This window comes from Oryx dammah, unplaced genomic scaffold (assembly GCF_014754425.2).
Source record: "Oryx dammah isolate SB20612 unplaced genomic scaffold, SCBI_Odam_1.1 HiC_scaffold_16, whole genome shotgun sequence".
Taxonomy (NCBI): Eukaryota; Metazoa; Chordata; class Mammalia; order Artiodactyla; family Bovidae; genus Oryx; species Oryx dammah.
The window spans coordinates 12,019,019-12,034,055 of NW_024070200.1; the positions used below are offsets into that span (position 1 = coordinate 12,019,019).

The 15,037-nt window shown below is 53.2% G+C and overlaps 1 protein-coding gene across 4 annotated transcripts in view; it reads left to right on the forward strand.

The window, feature by feature from the left end:
• Positions 1-15,037, forward strand: part of ITPK1 (inositol-tetrakisphosphate 1-kinase) — a 159,506-nt gene that overhangs the window by 107,153 nt on the left and 37,316 nt on the right. For all 4 annotated transcript variants that reach the window (XM_040256608.1, XM_040256605.1, XM_040256607.1 and 1 more), the window contains one exon: positions 10,565-10,682. In XM_040256608.1, the coding sequence (XP_040112542.1) occupies positions 10,676-10,682 (7 nt within the window). In that variant the 5' untranslated portion in view covers positions 10,565-10,675. The remainder of the gene's footprint in view (positions 1-10,564; positions 10,683-15,037) is intronic.

A 15,037-nucleotide genomic window follows, 5' to 3' on the forward strand; every position in this document is an offset into this window, starting at 1 on the left:
TCCCCCCCCCCCCCCCCACACACGGGCTGTCACTCTCCCTGGTCTTGTGCTCTCTGGGAGGCCTCAGGCTGGGCGCTCAGACACTTGAGAGCTCTCTGGAATACAAACGAGGTTTCACTAAGACCAAGGCGCCTGCTGGTGGGAAGCCCCACTCTTCCCGGAAGCCATTCGGGAAGAGTTACAGAAGCAGCAGTGGGTGCGGGGTGTCGTCTAGATGCCCGGCTAGTTTGAGGGGGGAATGGAGAGGCATCTGGTGATGGCAGAGAAAAGTCTCGGGGTGCGCGTGGGCTCAGCTACACTAGCAGGTGAGCATCTGTCCCCGACCTGGAGCCATCGTCTGTCTGTCGCTCGTGTGTCGTCCCTCTGGCTTTCTTCCCTCTGCTCTGTCCCACCGCCCCGGCGAGGTTGTCCTATGCAGTCACCGTGCTGTGCACAGCTCGAGGGCAGCAGGCCCGGGGCCCCTGTGTACCAGTCTGGCTCCATTCAGTACCTGAAGAGCTGTCTTCTTTGTTTATCACATCGTGGAACCAACGAATCCTAGAACTTAAGAGTCAGAACGGGTGTTTTAAATGTTATTCTGACTCTTTGGTTTCTAGATGAGAAAACTGAAGTCCAAATAGCTTATGACCTTCAGAAGCACTTGTAAAATTAATGGTGATTCTAGGACCTGAACCCAAATTTCTAGACTCTGCCTGTACCTTAACTTTCACAGTGTCTCAGAGTCCTGGTGCTGAGATCAGGACTGTCCCAGTGCTGTGGCTGGCCTGATGGAAGTGGTCTGCCAGTGATTGGAAGGGACAAACCTTGGCCGGCTGTCAGGGACAGTCGCACAGGTTGCGCACTGCACGCACAGTAGATTGCAAATGGCATGCAGGACTGGACTTGGCAGTCCCTTGTATATTCTGGTATACATGAATATATATATTCTGGTATATTCTGGATGCTGCCACAACCTTCTCTTGGCTCCTGGGAGCCCACTCTCAAGGCTTAGCTGCAGGAGTCAGACCCAGCCTTGTTCCAGATCCCACTGCCTCTTTAGACCCTCAGCACATGATTGTTGAGCAGCTTTGCATGCTAGGGTTTAGCTAGGGCCATGGCTGCCTGGCACGTTGTGTGGCATCACAGCACTGGGGCCTAGTGTGGATTCTTCAGGAGTTATGTTTGATACGTGGTTTTCTGTAAGCTCTAATGAACAGGAAGGTATTTGGAGTGGTGTCAGAAGGCTTTGCCTGGGGGGACCTCAGGTCCTGGCCTCGGTTGATGACAGGTGTCAGTGGTTTGCCCAGAGGATTGGTTGGTGGTTCTCCCAGAAAGCTCTGCTCAGCCCGGCTCATGATCTCATCGTCACCTGGAGCTGCCCTCCCAGCGACAGGTCTCACTCTCTGCAGAAGCACGTGTGTGCCTCTGAAGGGGGCGTTGCTGCTGAGGCCGCTGTGGTCTTAGACCTCCCGCTGGGGGCCCATTCCCTCAGCCCTGCAGCGCCCATAGCCACCTGCCTGTACACCCAGAATGAGTCCTTCCCTCGGTGCCACGCAGCTCCTCCTCCCAGAGGCTGAGGTGGACTCCGGCGTCTGGCTGTGTCATTTGCCTGCTCTCCCAGGAAGGGTCTGTCTTCAGTTGTGTCAGTTTGTCTGGACCCAGGGTTGGGGACAGATGCAGACTGCCCCAAGTCCCTGGGGGCCTTTGGAAGCAGGGCAAACCGGGGTGCTGTCCCCAGGGTGGTAGGAGGAGCAGGTGAGCCCACAGCCTTTCCTCTTTTTTTTAGCGTTTCCCTGAGCTTGACCTCACGTGCAGGTTCCCGGCCTCACGGCGGAACCACCAGGCTAAAGGCCTCAGCTTGGCTTGATAGAACATGAGAAAGGCTTATTACTTTTTTCCTTTTAACATAAATTTTAAAAAAAGTTTTCAGATCTGAGAAAATGTAATTTTCTTTTTTGCAAGTCACAGAATTAGTTCATGACACCAAGAGTCGAAGACCCTGGGGCCCTCGATTCCTAGTATAGTTTTCTTTCCACTAAACCATCATGACTTGATGCTTAAGGAAAGGTTCCACCCCACCTCCTCTGTGAGCCCATGTTAAGACTGCCCAGTCTTTTCTGTTTTATGTAAATAAATAAATAATGGAAAATTCTAAAAAAATGAATGAACCTGAGTGACCTGGGCTTGTAGCTAGAACTGAGATGCTTCTTTTTGTTTACCCAGGTTTACCACACCTTGTTTCACTGACTGGGAGAGCTCTAGAGCCGAAGGTCATGGTTTCAGATCCTAGCTTGGCTACTTCCTAGCTGGGAGAGCCTGGGCAAAGTAGACCTGAGGGTCTCTGAGCCTCAGTTTCTCTGTCTGTCCAATGGAGCTGCTCATAGGACCTACTGCATAGGGTTGTTGTGACGAATAAAAGGTCAGTTCCTGCAAGGTGTAGTACGTTGCCCTGCACTTGCTGAGTGTTTAGGAAAAGTTAGCCACTATCACGATTACTGTTGTAACTGTCAATAATAGTAACACATCCTAGCATCCTGCCAGGACCCCCATCGTGATATCAAGACCAGAGGAACCAGAAGCTTCCTGGCTTTCATCCACCACTTGGCGTGGAAGGAGCCCACTAAACGGCCAGGCTTTGTGGCATCAGCTCAACCATCCGGGCTTGGGTCATGCTCTCAGGAAGAGCCAGAAGGAGTGAGATTATGCGGAGTAAGCCCAAGGTCACCTCCGTTCCCGTAAAACCCCCACAAGTAATTTTTAACAGCCACAAGGAAGTAATTTCAGTTCTTCCTCAGTGTTCGTTTGATGGCTGTTAGTTGAAACGCAGACCTTGACTCCTGGGATCCTGGGAGTCTGCCTGGAGAGTGTGTTCTGTGCGTGGCATGTTGAGTCTCTCTGATGCTGATGCTTATCTGCTTCTGGAACCACGTGATGACCCGGATTCTGAAATCCCCCTGGGGTCAGCACAGAAGGTTGTTGTCACTCCCAAGGGGTCACCGCCACTATCGGTTGATAGCTGCCAGGGCCAATGTGGGGCTGTGCATGGTGGAATTGGGTCCCATTTTCCCTTTTTGATCCACTTCACGTGGGAAGTAGAGTCCTAGACAGGGTGAGCACCAGGCAGGCCACAGTGCAGAGCAGGAACTGCAGCCAGAGCCTTGCTGTTTAGTCCAATGCTTGCTTCCCAGCTCACTCACGCCCCCTTAGGAACTGAAGTCTATCATACATAGAGAAAAGTGTACATGTTGTGAGCACTTTGATGACTTTTTGCCCCAGAGATAGGCCATGTACCTAGCACCCCATCAAGCAGAAGAGCAGTGCCACTCCCCTGAGCCTGGTCCAGCCCAGCCCTGCCCAGCTCTGCCCTGCCCTGCCCCTCTCTGTTCTCAGCCTTGGGCAGTGAGCTCCCTTCCTACTCACGGTGCAGAGCTCCTGTCCTCCCATGTGACATCCTCTTCCCAGGGTGGGGGACAGGGCTGCTGGAGGGAAGGAGGCTGATTACCAAACCAAGAGATGGACTTTCTCCAGCCAACTGGGTGCTGTCAAATCCCTTGTTTCAGGAATGGCTTCCAACCTGGTTCCACCCCCTACCCCCACCCCCGAGCTGGCCATTTCCTGGCCAGCAGGAATTTTTCTGAAATTCTCCTAAAAAGCTCCTCTGTGTCTCCCTCCAGGCTGCAGGTTAACGTGCAGAGTGCTTGGTGAGGGAGCGGGCACTTAACTCACCCAGCCCTGCACGTACTCCCCTGTTAGCATCCACGTGCTGTCCTCTGTCCAGCCTCCGTGGAGGCTGAGAGCACCCCGAGGACAGGGCCCCCAGCTCCTCCCGCTGTGGGGCTTGCCTCAGTGTCTGCCGGACGTGACTGCCCAGGAAATCATCTTTCAAACAGCCAGCCACCTGGAGACCCAGTAGAAGACCGCTTGTTCGTGGGAGGTCCGGGAAACTCCTAGCCTCTCCATGCTCCTCTCCCTCGCTGGCCCCAGGCTTTGGTCTCTGTGCTGTTCTAGAACTGCCCAACTCAGCTGTGCACAGATGAGGACCGAGGCTTACGGAAGCCCAGCCTCACAAGTGGGGAAGGCAGGATTGTACCGAGTCTGGTAGCTTCAGCTCTCTTAACACATGTAACCTCTTCCCAGCAGTGACCTTTGCTTGACAGAGAAGGAAGCTGAGGCCCAGAGAAGAGCCGGGATGCCCAACTTGCTGTTCGGTGGCGCTTCCTGCATCCCAGCTCCCCCAACCCTCAGAGGCATAGATTTCCATCTGTCCATCATGTTTTGTGGGTTTTTTTGCCTGTACTTTTCGTATCATATCTCGGAAACCATTGTCTGATCCAAAGTCTCAAAGACGTACACAGATGTGTTCTCCAAAGAGATTTATAGTTTTAGCTCTTACCTCATACAATTTTTTATGTAAAGAAATGATACTTGTGAGCCACTTTATCCAGTGGCCTGCATGTAGCCAGTCCTGGGCAAAGAGGAGCTGCTAGCATTTCGAATTATGATCAGTTATTTTATTGATTATCATCTTTACCCTGTCATCTCTTATTGTGTTTCCCATCTGGGTGGCTGCCTCCCGCTCCTTCCTGAAAGTTCGTGTTGCTGTTTGAATTCATTTCTGGCACAGTTAGGAGGGATGGGGAGTTGGAGGGTTTCATTACTTCCCACACTCCCCCCCATGTCCCCCCAGACTTTTTTTTTTCCTTTTTTCAAGTTGATTTATTTTCAATTGGAGGATAATTGCTGTACAGGATTGTGCTGGTTTCTGCCATACCTCAACGTGAATCAGCCACGTGTGCACAGGTCCCCTCCCCCTTGAGCCTCCCTCCCACCTCCCTTCCCACCCCTAAACATTTTGTTTTGGAAAATTTAAAAATGCTTGAGAGGCTGTGCCCGTGTCCTCCCCCGTCCATCACTGGCTTCATCGGTGGGCCAGCCGCTTGCGGGCGCTCCGCTCTCACCTGTGTCTCACCTACTTCCCTCCCCTACCCCCTGCACCTGGTCATTGTGAAGCAAATCCCAGACATCGTGTTTAATCTGTAAATTGTTTTAGTACACACCTCTAAAATATGAGTCACCCCTTTCTCTTTTTTTTCATTGAACTAGAGTTGATTTACAGTGTGTCGATTTCTGCTCTACAGCACAATGTAGGGCATATGTGTATGACGTTATACATATATATGTATTCTTTTTAAATTTTTTTTTCCGTTATGGCTTATCACAGGATATTGAATATAGTTCCCTGTGCCCCTGCTGCTAAGTCGCTTCAGTCGTGTCTGATTCTTTGCATCCCCACAGACTCTAGCCCGCCAGGCTCCTCTGTCCATGGGATTCTCCAGGCAGGAATACTGGAGTGAGTTGCCATTCCCTTCTCCAGGGGATCTTCCCGATCCAGGGATGGAACCTGGATCTCCTGCATTGCAGGCAGATTCTTTACCATCCGAGCCTCCAGGGAAGCCCCAGTTCCCTGTGCTGCCACTCTCTAAAGAGACCTGTGGCATTTGGGAGAAGTGGGCCAGAGCCCTGTTACCTCCTGCCGATCCAGGGGGCGGGTACTGGGCTCCTCGCCTGCTGCCCTGTGAGGAGCAGGTAGCTGGGCTCCGTCAGGACCCGAGCTGCCTGTGGAGGGTGGCTGCCTGCAGCCTGGGCTGCTGTGGGTGGGGGAACGTGTCATGCCCCGAGTGTCCATGGGGCCAGCCTGGGGAAGCCCAGTTGCTCACCCCCAAGTGCAGAGCTGGCCTGGCCTCTCAGTCTGCAGGACGGGGCACAGCAGTCTCAGAGGCCTCCAGTCAGGTTGGGCCCTAAGAGTCCCTATGCCTCAGAGTCATAAGCATCCTTTTTGTTTTATATCTACCAACTCTTTTTTTTTGTTTGTTTTTTTGAATTTTTATTTATTTTGGTTGCACCATGTAGCTTGCAGGATCTGAGTTCCCCGACCAGGGACTGAACCTGGGTCACGGCAGTGAAAGCACTGCGTCCTAACAATTAGACCCCAGGGAACTCCCCATACCCTTTTCATATCTGTCATCTCCTCGTTGTCCACGCAGTTTCCTGAGAGAGGTTTTATTCAGAATGTACATTTACCCACCGGAAACGGAACAGTTTTCCTTCACGGACATAGAGCGACTGAGGCGGGATTTGAACTCAGGACTCCGACCTGCATTTGTCTTCAGAGGAGAGCAAATCCTCGTGTTGCACTTCTGCTCCTTTCCAGGCTGTAAATGCAGAGGAAGCAGGATCTCCTGTGTTCATCTCAGTCCTCTCATTTGGCTCAGTTTCTCTGCGGGGAAAGCTCAACCTCAGCCTGCCTCCTCCCCAGCTCAGCAGAGGGTCAGGTGCCCCTCTCAGCTTCACAGCCCCTTGGGCCTTGGGGGGCATCTGGCTGGTCTGTGCCCCTTTGTCAGTATTATCTAAACCTCCTCCTAGCCCTGCTGACCCCAGGCTGTGTATTTCTGCGTTTCTTTTGCCTTGGCTTCTCAAAGCCAGGCTCCCCCTAGTTAACTTCCAGAATCCCTTTCTAGGTGTTCGAGACAGGCCTTCTAACAGAAATGTGTTTACCATTTGCCATGGAGATGGTTTGGGCCTTTATTCCTCCAAGTGGTGATAAAATGATACTGAGCGCTCACCCTTCCAGCAGTTTGTTTGGTAATTCTAAGAGACTTGTGAAAAATGCATGAGGCCCGCGATACAATAGATAAGCTGAAAGGCTTGGAAGAAAATCCGCTTGTGGATAGTGGAATGATTGGAAAAAACTCCTTCTTTGTCCTGAAAGAGATCGTGTTCAGGAATAATTCTTCTGTTGATCCTGATGCTTTCATCCCGGGTCCAAAGCTTGTTGGCGCCTGCTTGTCAGATCTTTCCCACTTTGGTTTCTTCTAGCATCTTTGGCTTCAGTTCACGTCTTAATGAGCCCGAGTTCTCTCTATAGAGGCCACTGCCCTAAATGAACAAAAGTGGGACCAGAACAAGCTTTGTGTTATCTGGCAACTGTGCGGACAAGTCTTCTCGGTACTGCAGTGGGGACATTTGAGGGGAGAGGGGTCATGGTTTACTGGACCTTGGTGGTTGGGGGAGAAGTGGGCCAGCCTGGCGGAAGCAACGTCTCTGATGCTGCCTCCCCTTTGAAGGAAGGCAGGGAGCCTGTGTGTCCCTGCTGTTACCTGTAATGTCTCTACCATGTGACTGACCATCTTATTGCAGAACACCCTCATGTGTGGCCTTGAAGCATGCCACATAAACACCACTCCTAGGCTTCTCCAGCTTAGACTTGCAAGTCACAGATGAGGAAATCGAGACGAGAGATGCCAAGTGGCTCGTCCAGGGTGACAGTGGGAGATGACAGCAACCGGGGGCCGGGGTTTCTCCATCCCTTGCTCTTCCCTCTGTGCCAGGCTGCTCCCTGAAGGTTCGGGGATGGGGAGGTGGGCAGTGGTGGTGGGGGCATCACGAACTTTTAGTTCATTACTCAGAACGTGAATACGTCAGCCAGATCGAGTAGGGGAAACCCTCGGAGGCTGTCATTTGTCCATTGTTGTTTGCAGGACAGGATGCCGCTGTGGGTGATGCGAAGTTTGTTGAGTGGATAACCTTTTCTTTTTCTTTAATCCTTAGTGTAGAGTATAATCTGCTTTAATTGAATCATAAAGTTCGTGTGTGTGCCTGTTAAGTCGCTTCAGTCATGTCTGACTCTTTGTGACCATAGGGAACATAGCCCTCTAGGCTCCTCTGTCCATGGGATTCTCCAGACAAGAACACTGGAGTGGGTTGCCATGCCCTCCTCCAGGGCATCTTCCCGGCCCAGGGACTGAACCAGCATCTCGCACGTCTCCTTGCGTTGGCAGGCAGGTTCTTTACCACTAGCGCCTCCTGGGAAGCCCTGATCATAAAGTTCACCGTAATCTAATTCCAAGTAATCTCTCAAAGTTTACCTACGTTATTCTCTTAGATTCACCCATCAAACTGTATTTCTTAAAAAAATATTTCAGCATTTTTATTTATTTTTATAATTAATTTGTATTGGAGTCTATGTAGTTGCTTTACTTGAGTGGATGACCTTTTAACACGAGGACGTTGGTCTGATTGCTATCATATATGTCAGTCTTGGTGTCTCCCGAGTGACAGGCTCTGGTGTCAGTATAGGCCTGGTTCTGAGGGATACACTCTGGGGAAGGAACCGTGCCGACAGGGAGAGTTGTCTCTGGGGATCCGGCAGCAGAGAGGTACTGGCGCACGGGTGAGGCTGCGGCCGTAGGAGAGAGAACGGCCCCTTGGCCTGAGGACGGCCCTGGATAGACCTTCCTGAAGGACACCTCTGAGCTCGTCCCCCTGTCCCCTCTGGGTCCAGACGTGGGCTCTGCCTTCCCAGCGCTGGCCTGTCTGTGTGAGCCGGGCAGCGGGCCAGGCTCTCAGGAAGCAGAGGCATGAAGGCAGCCTCTCTTCTGCACTTGGGTCTGCAGACACGTGCTGGAGAGGACCTTCCCGGGGCAAGAGCATATAGGCCCCGGGGACCTCACAGGTATGAGGACGGAAAGACGGCCTCCTCAGATGTGTGTACTGGCCACCCCTCGGGAGCAGAGACATTAAAAAAAAAAAATTCAAAGACACCAATGAGCCCATCACCAGATACTCTGGTATGGAACAGTAGGCAGGAGCATATTTCAGAGAGGGAGATATGAATCTCTGGCTTTTGTGTTGAGAGCTCTTAAAAATGATTCCTAGGAACCAAAATAGGTTCACTGGGGAAAAAAAAGAATAATCCAAATGCGTACTCTTTGCTGATAAGGTTTGCTAGAAAAGAAGCATTATGGCTTTTCCCCTGGCCCCTGCTGACCTCACAGAGGGAGCTTGTGGAGTTGGAGGGGAGGGTGAATTAAGCTGGTGTGTTTATTCCCTGGGGATCCCACAACAAAGTACCACAGACCGAGCGGCCTAAAACAACAGAAGGTTATTCTCTCAAGTAAGGAGGCTGGAAGTCTGAAGTCAAGGTGTCTGTGGGGTTGGTTCCTTCTGAAGGGCCTGAGGGGGAGGGTCATGGTGGCTGTGGCCATCCTTGCCTCGCCGCTGACCTCACTCATGGTCTCCATCTTCACACAGCCCTCTCCCTGTGTGTCTTGGTGTCCCCATTTTCCTTGTCTTGAAGATACCAGTCGGTGGATGAGGGTCCATCTGAACCCAATATGACCTCACATTAACTCGATTCCCTTGTGGCTCAGCTGGTAAAGAAGCCGCCTACAACGCAGGAGACCTGGGTTCGATCCCTGGTTTGGGAAGATCCCCTGGAGAAGGGAAAGGCTACCCACTCCAGTATTCTGGTCTGAGAATTCCATGGACTATACAGTCCATGGGGTCTCAGAGTCGGACATGACTGAGCGACTTTCACTTTCATTAACTTGATTCCATCTCTGAAGACATTCTCTCCAGACATGGTCACGTTCACGGGGAGCAGGGGTTAGGACTTGAACAGATCTGGGGGTGGGTGTGCACAGTTCAACCCACAGTAACAACAGCTGGTGAATGGCCTTCCTTACACCCAGCCTCCTCTCTGAGCCCATCTCCTGTTATGCCAATGTCCCCCACTTTTGTCTTTAGCATCATAGTTTTAGGGCCAGAGGGATGGTCTCTTCTACTTTGTCTGCCTGACAAGCTGCTCTCCCCCACTGACTTGGGGCTCCTTGAGTCATAGAGGTGCCCCATGGCAGGGCCACGATCCCTGTGTTGTTTTTTTTTTTTTTTCCTGGAAACATCTTCTTGTGTCTTTTGTTGAATTCCTGTTACAGATAATGGTTTCTTGTTCCTCATATGCCTTAATGTTATTTCCCCAAGAAGATTGTAAAGACTAATAAAGACTGTAGAGACTAATCTTATCACAGTTCTGCTTGCCTGTCCATGGTCTACTGTGAAGCTAGTGGGTACTAATAAGCACTTGTTGGAGTGGGTGCCCGAGGGTGAGGTGGCTAGCCCATGTCACGTGTCTCATCACCTTCTCACAGACCTACAGAATCCTGGCATCCTACTCTCCCTGGCCCTGCCTCAGAAGCCTTATCAGGGCAGGGTCCTGGCCACTCTCAATGAGCATAACCCACCCCGGGAGCAGGTCTGGTTTCCCAGCTGATCAGAACCCAGTGGTTCTCCTTTTCTCAGCTCTGGTTTCTCAGTTTGGGCTCTGTTTTGAGCTTGGCTCCATCAGGCCTGTCTCCTTCAGATCTTAGGATGACTGCTCCCAGCTGCCCAGTCTCCCAGCTTCCTCTTGTCCTCCAGGAGGGAGAGTGTCCCAGCATTCCCAACAAGAGTGCTGAGCCTACCTCTGATTGGATGGACTCTGGTCACATGTCCTCTCCCGAGACAGCAGCCGCAGGAGATGGAAAGCGCTGATTGGTCTGATCAAAGTCATGTGATCCCAGTGGGGCTAACTGGATGGAGCCTGTGTCCTGAGACCAGGTGATGCCTCAGCCAGAAGTCAGGCCTGGTGGGAGGACGGAGAACAGAGGGATAGATGCGGAGAGGGCACGTGGGATGAAATCTTGCTTATCACCCCTGTTTCAGCATCAGTCTCCCTGCTCTAACCAGAAAAAGTGTGTTTTCCTTCCAGGAATACATTGATGCCCACCCGGAGACCATTGTCCTGGACCCTCTTCCTGCCATCAGGACCCTGCTTGACCGGTCCAAATCCTATGAGCTCATCCGGAAGATCGAGGCCTACATGAAAGGTACGTACTCGAGTAGCTTGGCCCTGATGGCAGTCGGCCCACCTCGTGGACATAAGGTGGTCCTTGCATGGGTGAGAGATGGGGTCTGGTTGTTTTAAGCACTTTGACACAGAAAGCAGTTGTACATTCTGGGGAGGGCCTTTCCTTCTGCCTCCTTCCTCTGACTGGCAGAGTTAGGTAGTGAAAGCCCCAGGGTGCTTTTTGGGAGAGTAGCTCCAGCCACTTCAAGACAGATTTGTTTTGTTGTCTTAAACCCATGTGTGTGATGAAATACCCAGATAACACAGTGGTTAGAGAGCAGAAGCGTGTGAACAGCTCAGCGGCAGACAGGCAAGGGGAGTTATGTAACCAGGCAAAAGAGACAAACAGAGAAATTGGAGGCCTTTAATCAAACGCGCGGAGATATGTCATGTGGCGGCTGGACCTCTCGGGGGTACGTGTCGTTCTCACAGGCCGGAACCTCCCTCTTAGCTGCGGGCGTGTCTCCTGCCAGCTGCCAGCTCGTGCCCCAGAGGACTCATGCTCCCCTTGTCCCCGGGCAGGGCAGCACCAGAGATGTCAGACCGCTTTCCCAAGGTGTCTGTTTATGTGAGAAAGGCGTTTCAGAAAGATTCACGCTCAGTAAGCTCTTAATTCTCCGTCTGGTCCACACAGTCCCTGCATAGAGTTCGTTAAAAAAAAAAAAAATTCTTTTTTTTAAGTGCTTTTCCTGGGCCCTGGGGCTGGGTGAGGATTCATCTCTGAGGAGGGAGAGGCAGCCCCCGTTCCTGCTATCTAGGTCCTGTGTGTGTGGCCTCAAGGGGCTACCTTGCACCCTGACCAGGATGGTAACTTGCCCCCAGGTTTGTGTTGTTCATGTGATGCTGGGTGCCTTGGCTCACAGGACCAGCATGGCAGATAGGAGCAGCGTTTTTTGGGTATGTCCTGAGTGCCCAGCACTGGGCTTAGCCTTCCTCTTACCTTCTCCCTGCTGGTGCTCATCAGGGTGGGCTGGGTCATCCTCCCTGGGTGGCAGAGGAGGTCCTGAGAGGTTCGCTGATGTACCAACATCACACAGCCTGGAAACCTCCCAGTCAGAATCTAGCCAGGCCTCTCCCCCTCAGGCTCCCCGGCTCCTAACACCTAAGCTTGACTTCCATGTCTGTAGTCAGAGGGCCCTGGATCTAGTAAGCCGCTGGCATGGGTGCAGTCGTGGACCCTGGCCAGGGGAATCGATGCCTGCTTGGTTCTCTGCTCTGTGCAGGAGCTGGGTGCTGGACCTGGCTATCCTGGAAGAGGTCTTAAGGCCCCTTGCTCTGGGTGGCTGGCCTTTGCCAGGAAGCACAGGGCATGGGCATGAGCTTGGACAGACGCCGGGAGATGGTGAGGGACAGGGCGACCTGGCGTTGCTGCAGTCCATGGGGTCGTGAAGAGTCGGACATGGCTGGGCAACTGAACAGCAACAACACAGAGCATGGACATAACTTCCTAGAAGGCCCCAAAGCAGGCAGGCTTCTTCAGCACGCTAGCATCCTTCCATCCCTGGGTCTGGAGTAATCAGTGACCGTGTCAATTTCTGTTCTCTTTGCATTCTTTCCCTGGGTCCAACCAGTACTCCTAGAGGAGAAGGAAGATCCAGAGTGATGTCTTGGCCAAACAATGCTAGAAAGGAAATCTGCCCCTTCCTAGGAAGAGTGTACATTGGATGCCAACTATTTGTGAAGGGACAGGAGATGACCGTAAAAGATGAGAAGGGCCAGTTAATGGGCAGAGTTGCAGGTCAGCAGAGGCAACACATCCATTAGAAGAGTGATGCTTTCTGACGGGATTAGGGAGGGTACCGCTGAGAGGGCTTTTTTAGAGCAAAATGCTCAGACTTTGAGGAGGGGACAGACTAAGGTTGGTTACAAATCTTGCTGCCTTGTGGTCTTTGCCAAGTCACCTGCCCTGACCTTGCCTGTTTTCTGTAAGATGGATAAAAAGTAGTTTATCCACAGGGCCCAGGGTCGGAGTACCTGGGATGATGTCTGAAGTGCTCTTAGCTCGGGCCTTAGCCCATGGGGTCACCCAGCAGTGGGGTCCACTCTTCCCGTTCCTGTTACACTGGAAAGGGCTGAGCTGACTGGATTGGCTCTTAAGAGTCTGTCTCTGTTTTTATGAGCTGAGAAACAGGGCTGGGGGTCAAAGTGAGCCTGGATCTAGTGTGTGAGCACGTGAGTTTGGGGGTGAAGCTGCAGGGTGCACAGGAAGCAGGGCTCACTCTTGGGAGGGCGAGTATTGAGGGGGTGACAGCCTGGACCTCCCAGACAGGGCAGAGGTGTGAGCAAAGCAGGGAAGGAGCTGAAGTGGGTACTTGGGTCAACTTGTGGACCACCGGTCAGGGGTTGGGGGACTCGGAACACCTCGGGCAGTGGGGGACCCCATTCATGAGCAGCCTTTGAAAGTATGTGAGCTGGTGAGTGAGATGAGGATGCATGTTAGACAGGCAGTGCAGACACGGCCTAGGGATGGATCTTGATGACCATCACCTGTATCCTGTTGTGGAGGGTGACCCCCACAGGTGTGAGGGGTAGGTGACTGGCCCCTAGTGGGGACCCAGGACAGACCCCACTCAGCTCAAACACAAGAGAGGTCAGCGCAGGGCTGTCCCGCTAGAGGGCCCAGCGAGAACTTGTTGACCCAAGTCTCAAGACCGGCTTGGTCCTGGGCCAGCAGGAATTGTGTGGGTGGGCCGTGACCGCTGTGCCCGAGGTTTTCCTTATCGTGCGCGCCAAGCTGGGCTGGTGTTCTTCCAGGAGGGTAGGCAGCGGCTGGGGCTTCCTGGAGCCTTTTCCTGCCCACCCGGGGTGGTTCACTGCTGGCTCCCACGTCCCATCCTCCAAGGCGAGGCTGCTTCTGTGAGATGCAGAGCACCTTCTCTGGGAAGTGCATCCCCGGCTGCCCGCACCCTGCTCCCACTATTCCTGGAGGCCCTGCAGTAAAGGGCTGTAATTACCTTCTAAGTTCCTCAATTGCAGCCGTCCAAGTGACACCGCTTTTGTGTTGGGAGAAGGGGCTTGGCAGAGGCTCCTGGGAGTTGTCACCACCCCCCTGTGCCAAGGTGGCTCTTCCTGTCCTCAGAGAGTCTGGATGGCGGCACAGAAGACAGAGCGGTATGGAGGAGGCGCTGCAGGGAGGGACCAAGGCCCCCTGCTCTGCAGTGGGGGCGGCCCAGTGGGCTGACACACGTGGGCAGGTTCCCCCGGGGAGAGCAGATAGAGCCCTTGGGCTGAGGCGGCCATCCATCTCCATGCAGAGCATCAGCTGCGGGGAGCTCCCAGCCTCACCTGTCTGAGGACCTCGGCATGGTTGGCACCATCTCAGTTCCATGCTCCCAGAGTTCATCATTTCTAATTCAGAGCTTGCCGGGGGAGGCCGGCTCCTTCCTGCCTCAGACCTGTCTGTCCCAAACCCACAGACAGTTGCTGCCACAGTAGAGACCTGGGGGAGGGTGGATTAAATGAGAGGGGCTTCGTTTCTCTCTCATGTAAAAGCCCAAGTTTCCCCAGCTCCTTTGTTCTTCTGGTGTGGCCCCTCCTGGTCCAGGGTGGTGCTGAAACTCTACCAGCCACACCCACAATCTAGACATTAGGATAGAGAGGGACTAAGAAAGAGGAAGCAAAGGGAAACAGCTCTGGGTATCTTTGAAGGGAAAGTTCCGGAAGCTACGGTGATGCTCTGTTCATATCTCAGTGGCCAGAACTGAGTTACCTACTGAGGTGCAAAGGAACTGGGGAGTGTGGTCTTTATTCTGGGCAACCATGTGCCCAGCTAACATACAGCATGAGGTCGGTAGGCTTACAGAGGGACCCACCCCAGCGTTCTTGGGCCACAGGTTTCCCACATGGATGATGCCTTCTGGGCGGGGCTGCACCCACACCCTTTACCAGAAGCACAGATGGCCTTGAACTTGGATCCAGTTCAAGTCAAGGATAGGAGCTTCCTGGAGGTTGAACATTGCCTGCTGCAGGCCTGAGGGGAGGTGGGGAGGCTGAGTCACCAGCCAGGATTGCTAGACTTGCATCTGCAGGTGTTGTCTCTCACGGGCACCTGCTTTGCTGCCCAGGGCTGGGGTTTTGAGGCGGAAGTCCAGAGCCCAAGGCCTGGCCCTGCCGCCCCAGGCCACACAATCCCAGGCGAGGCTCTCGCCGGCTCCTAAACTGGCTGGAGCGGTGGCTGAGAAAGCTGGGCTGTGACTGATGAGGTGGGTGTGTGTCCTTGGCCCTGGGGGCAGCAGGTGGTGGAGGGTCTCAGACCACCTAGTGGAGGGCGCAGAGGCCCTTCCGAGACGGCTGTGGGTGCAAGGCAGCTCCCCCGGCAGCTCCCGCACACGCATA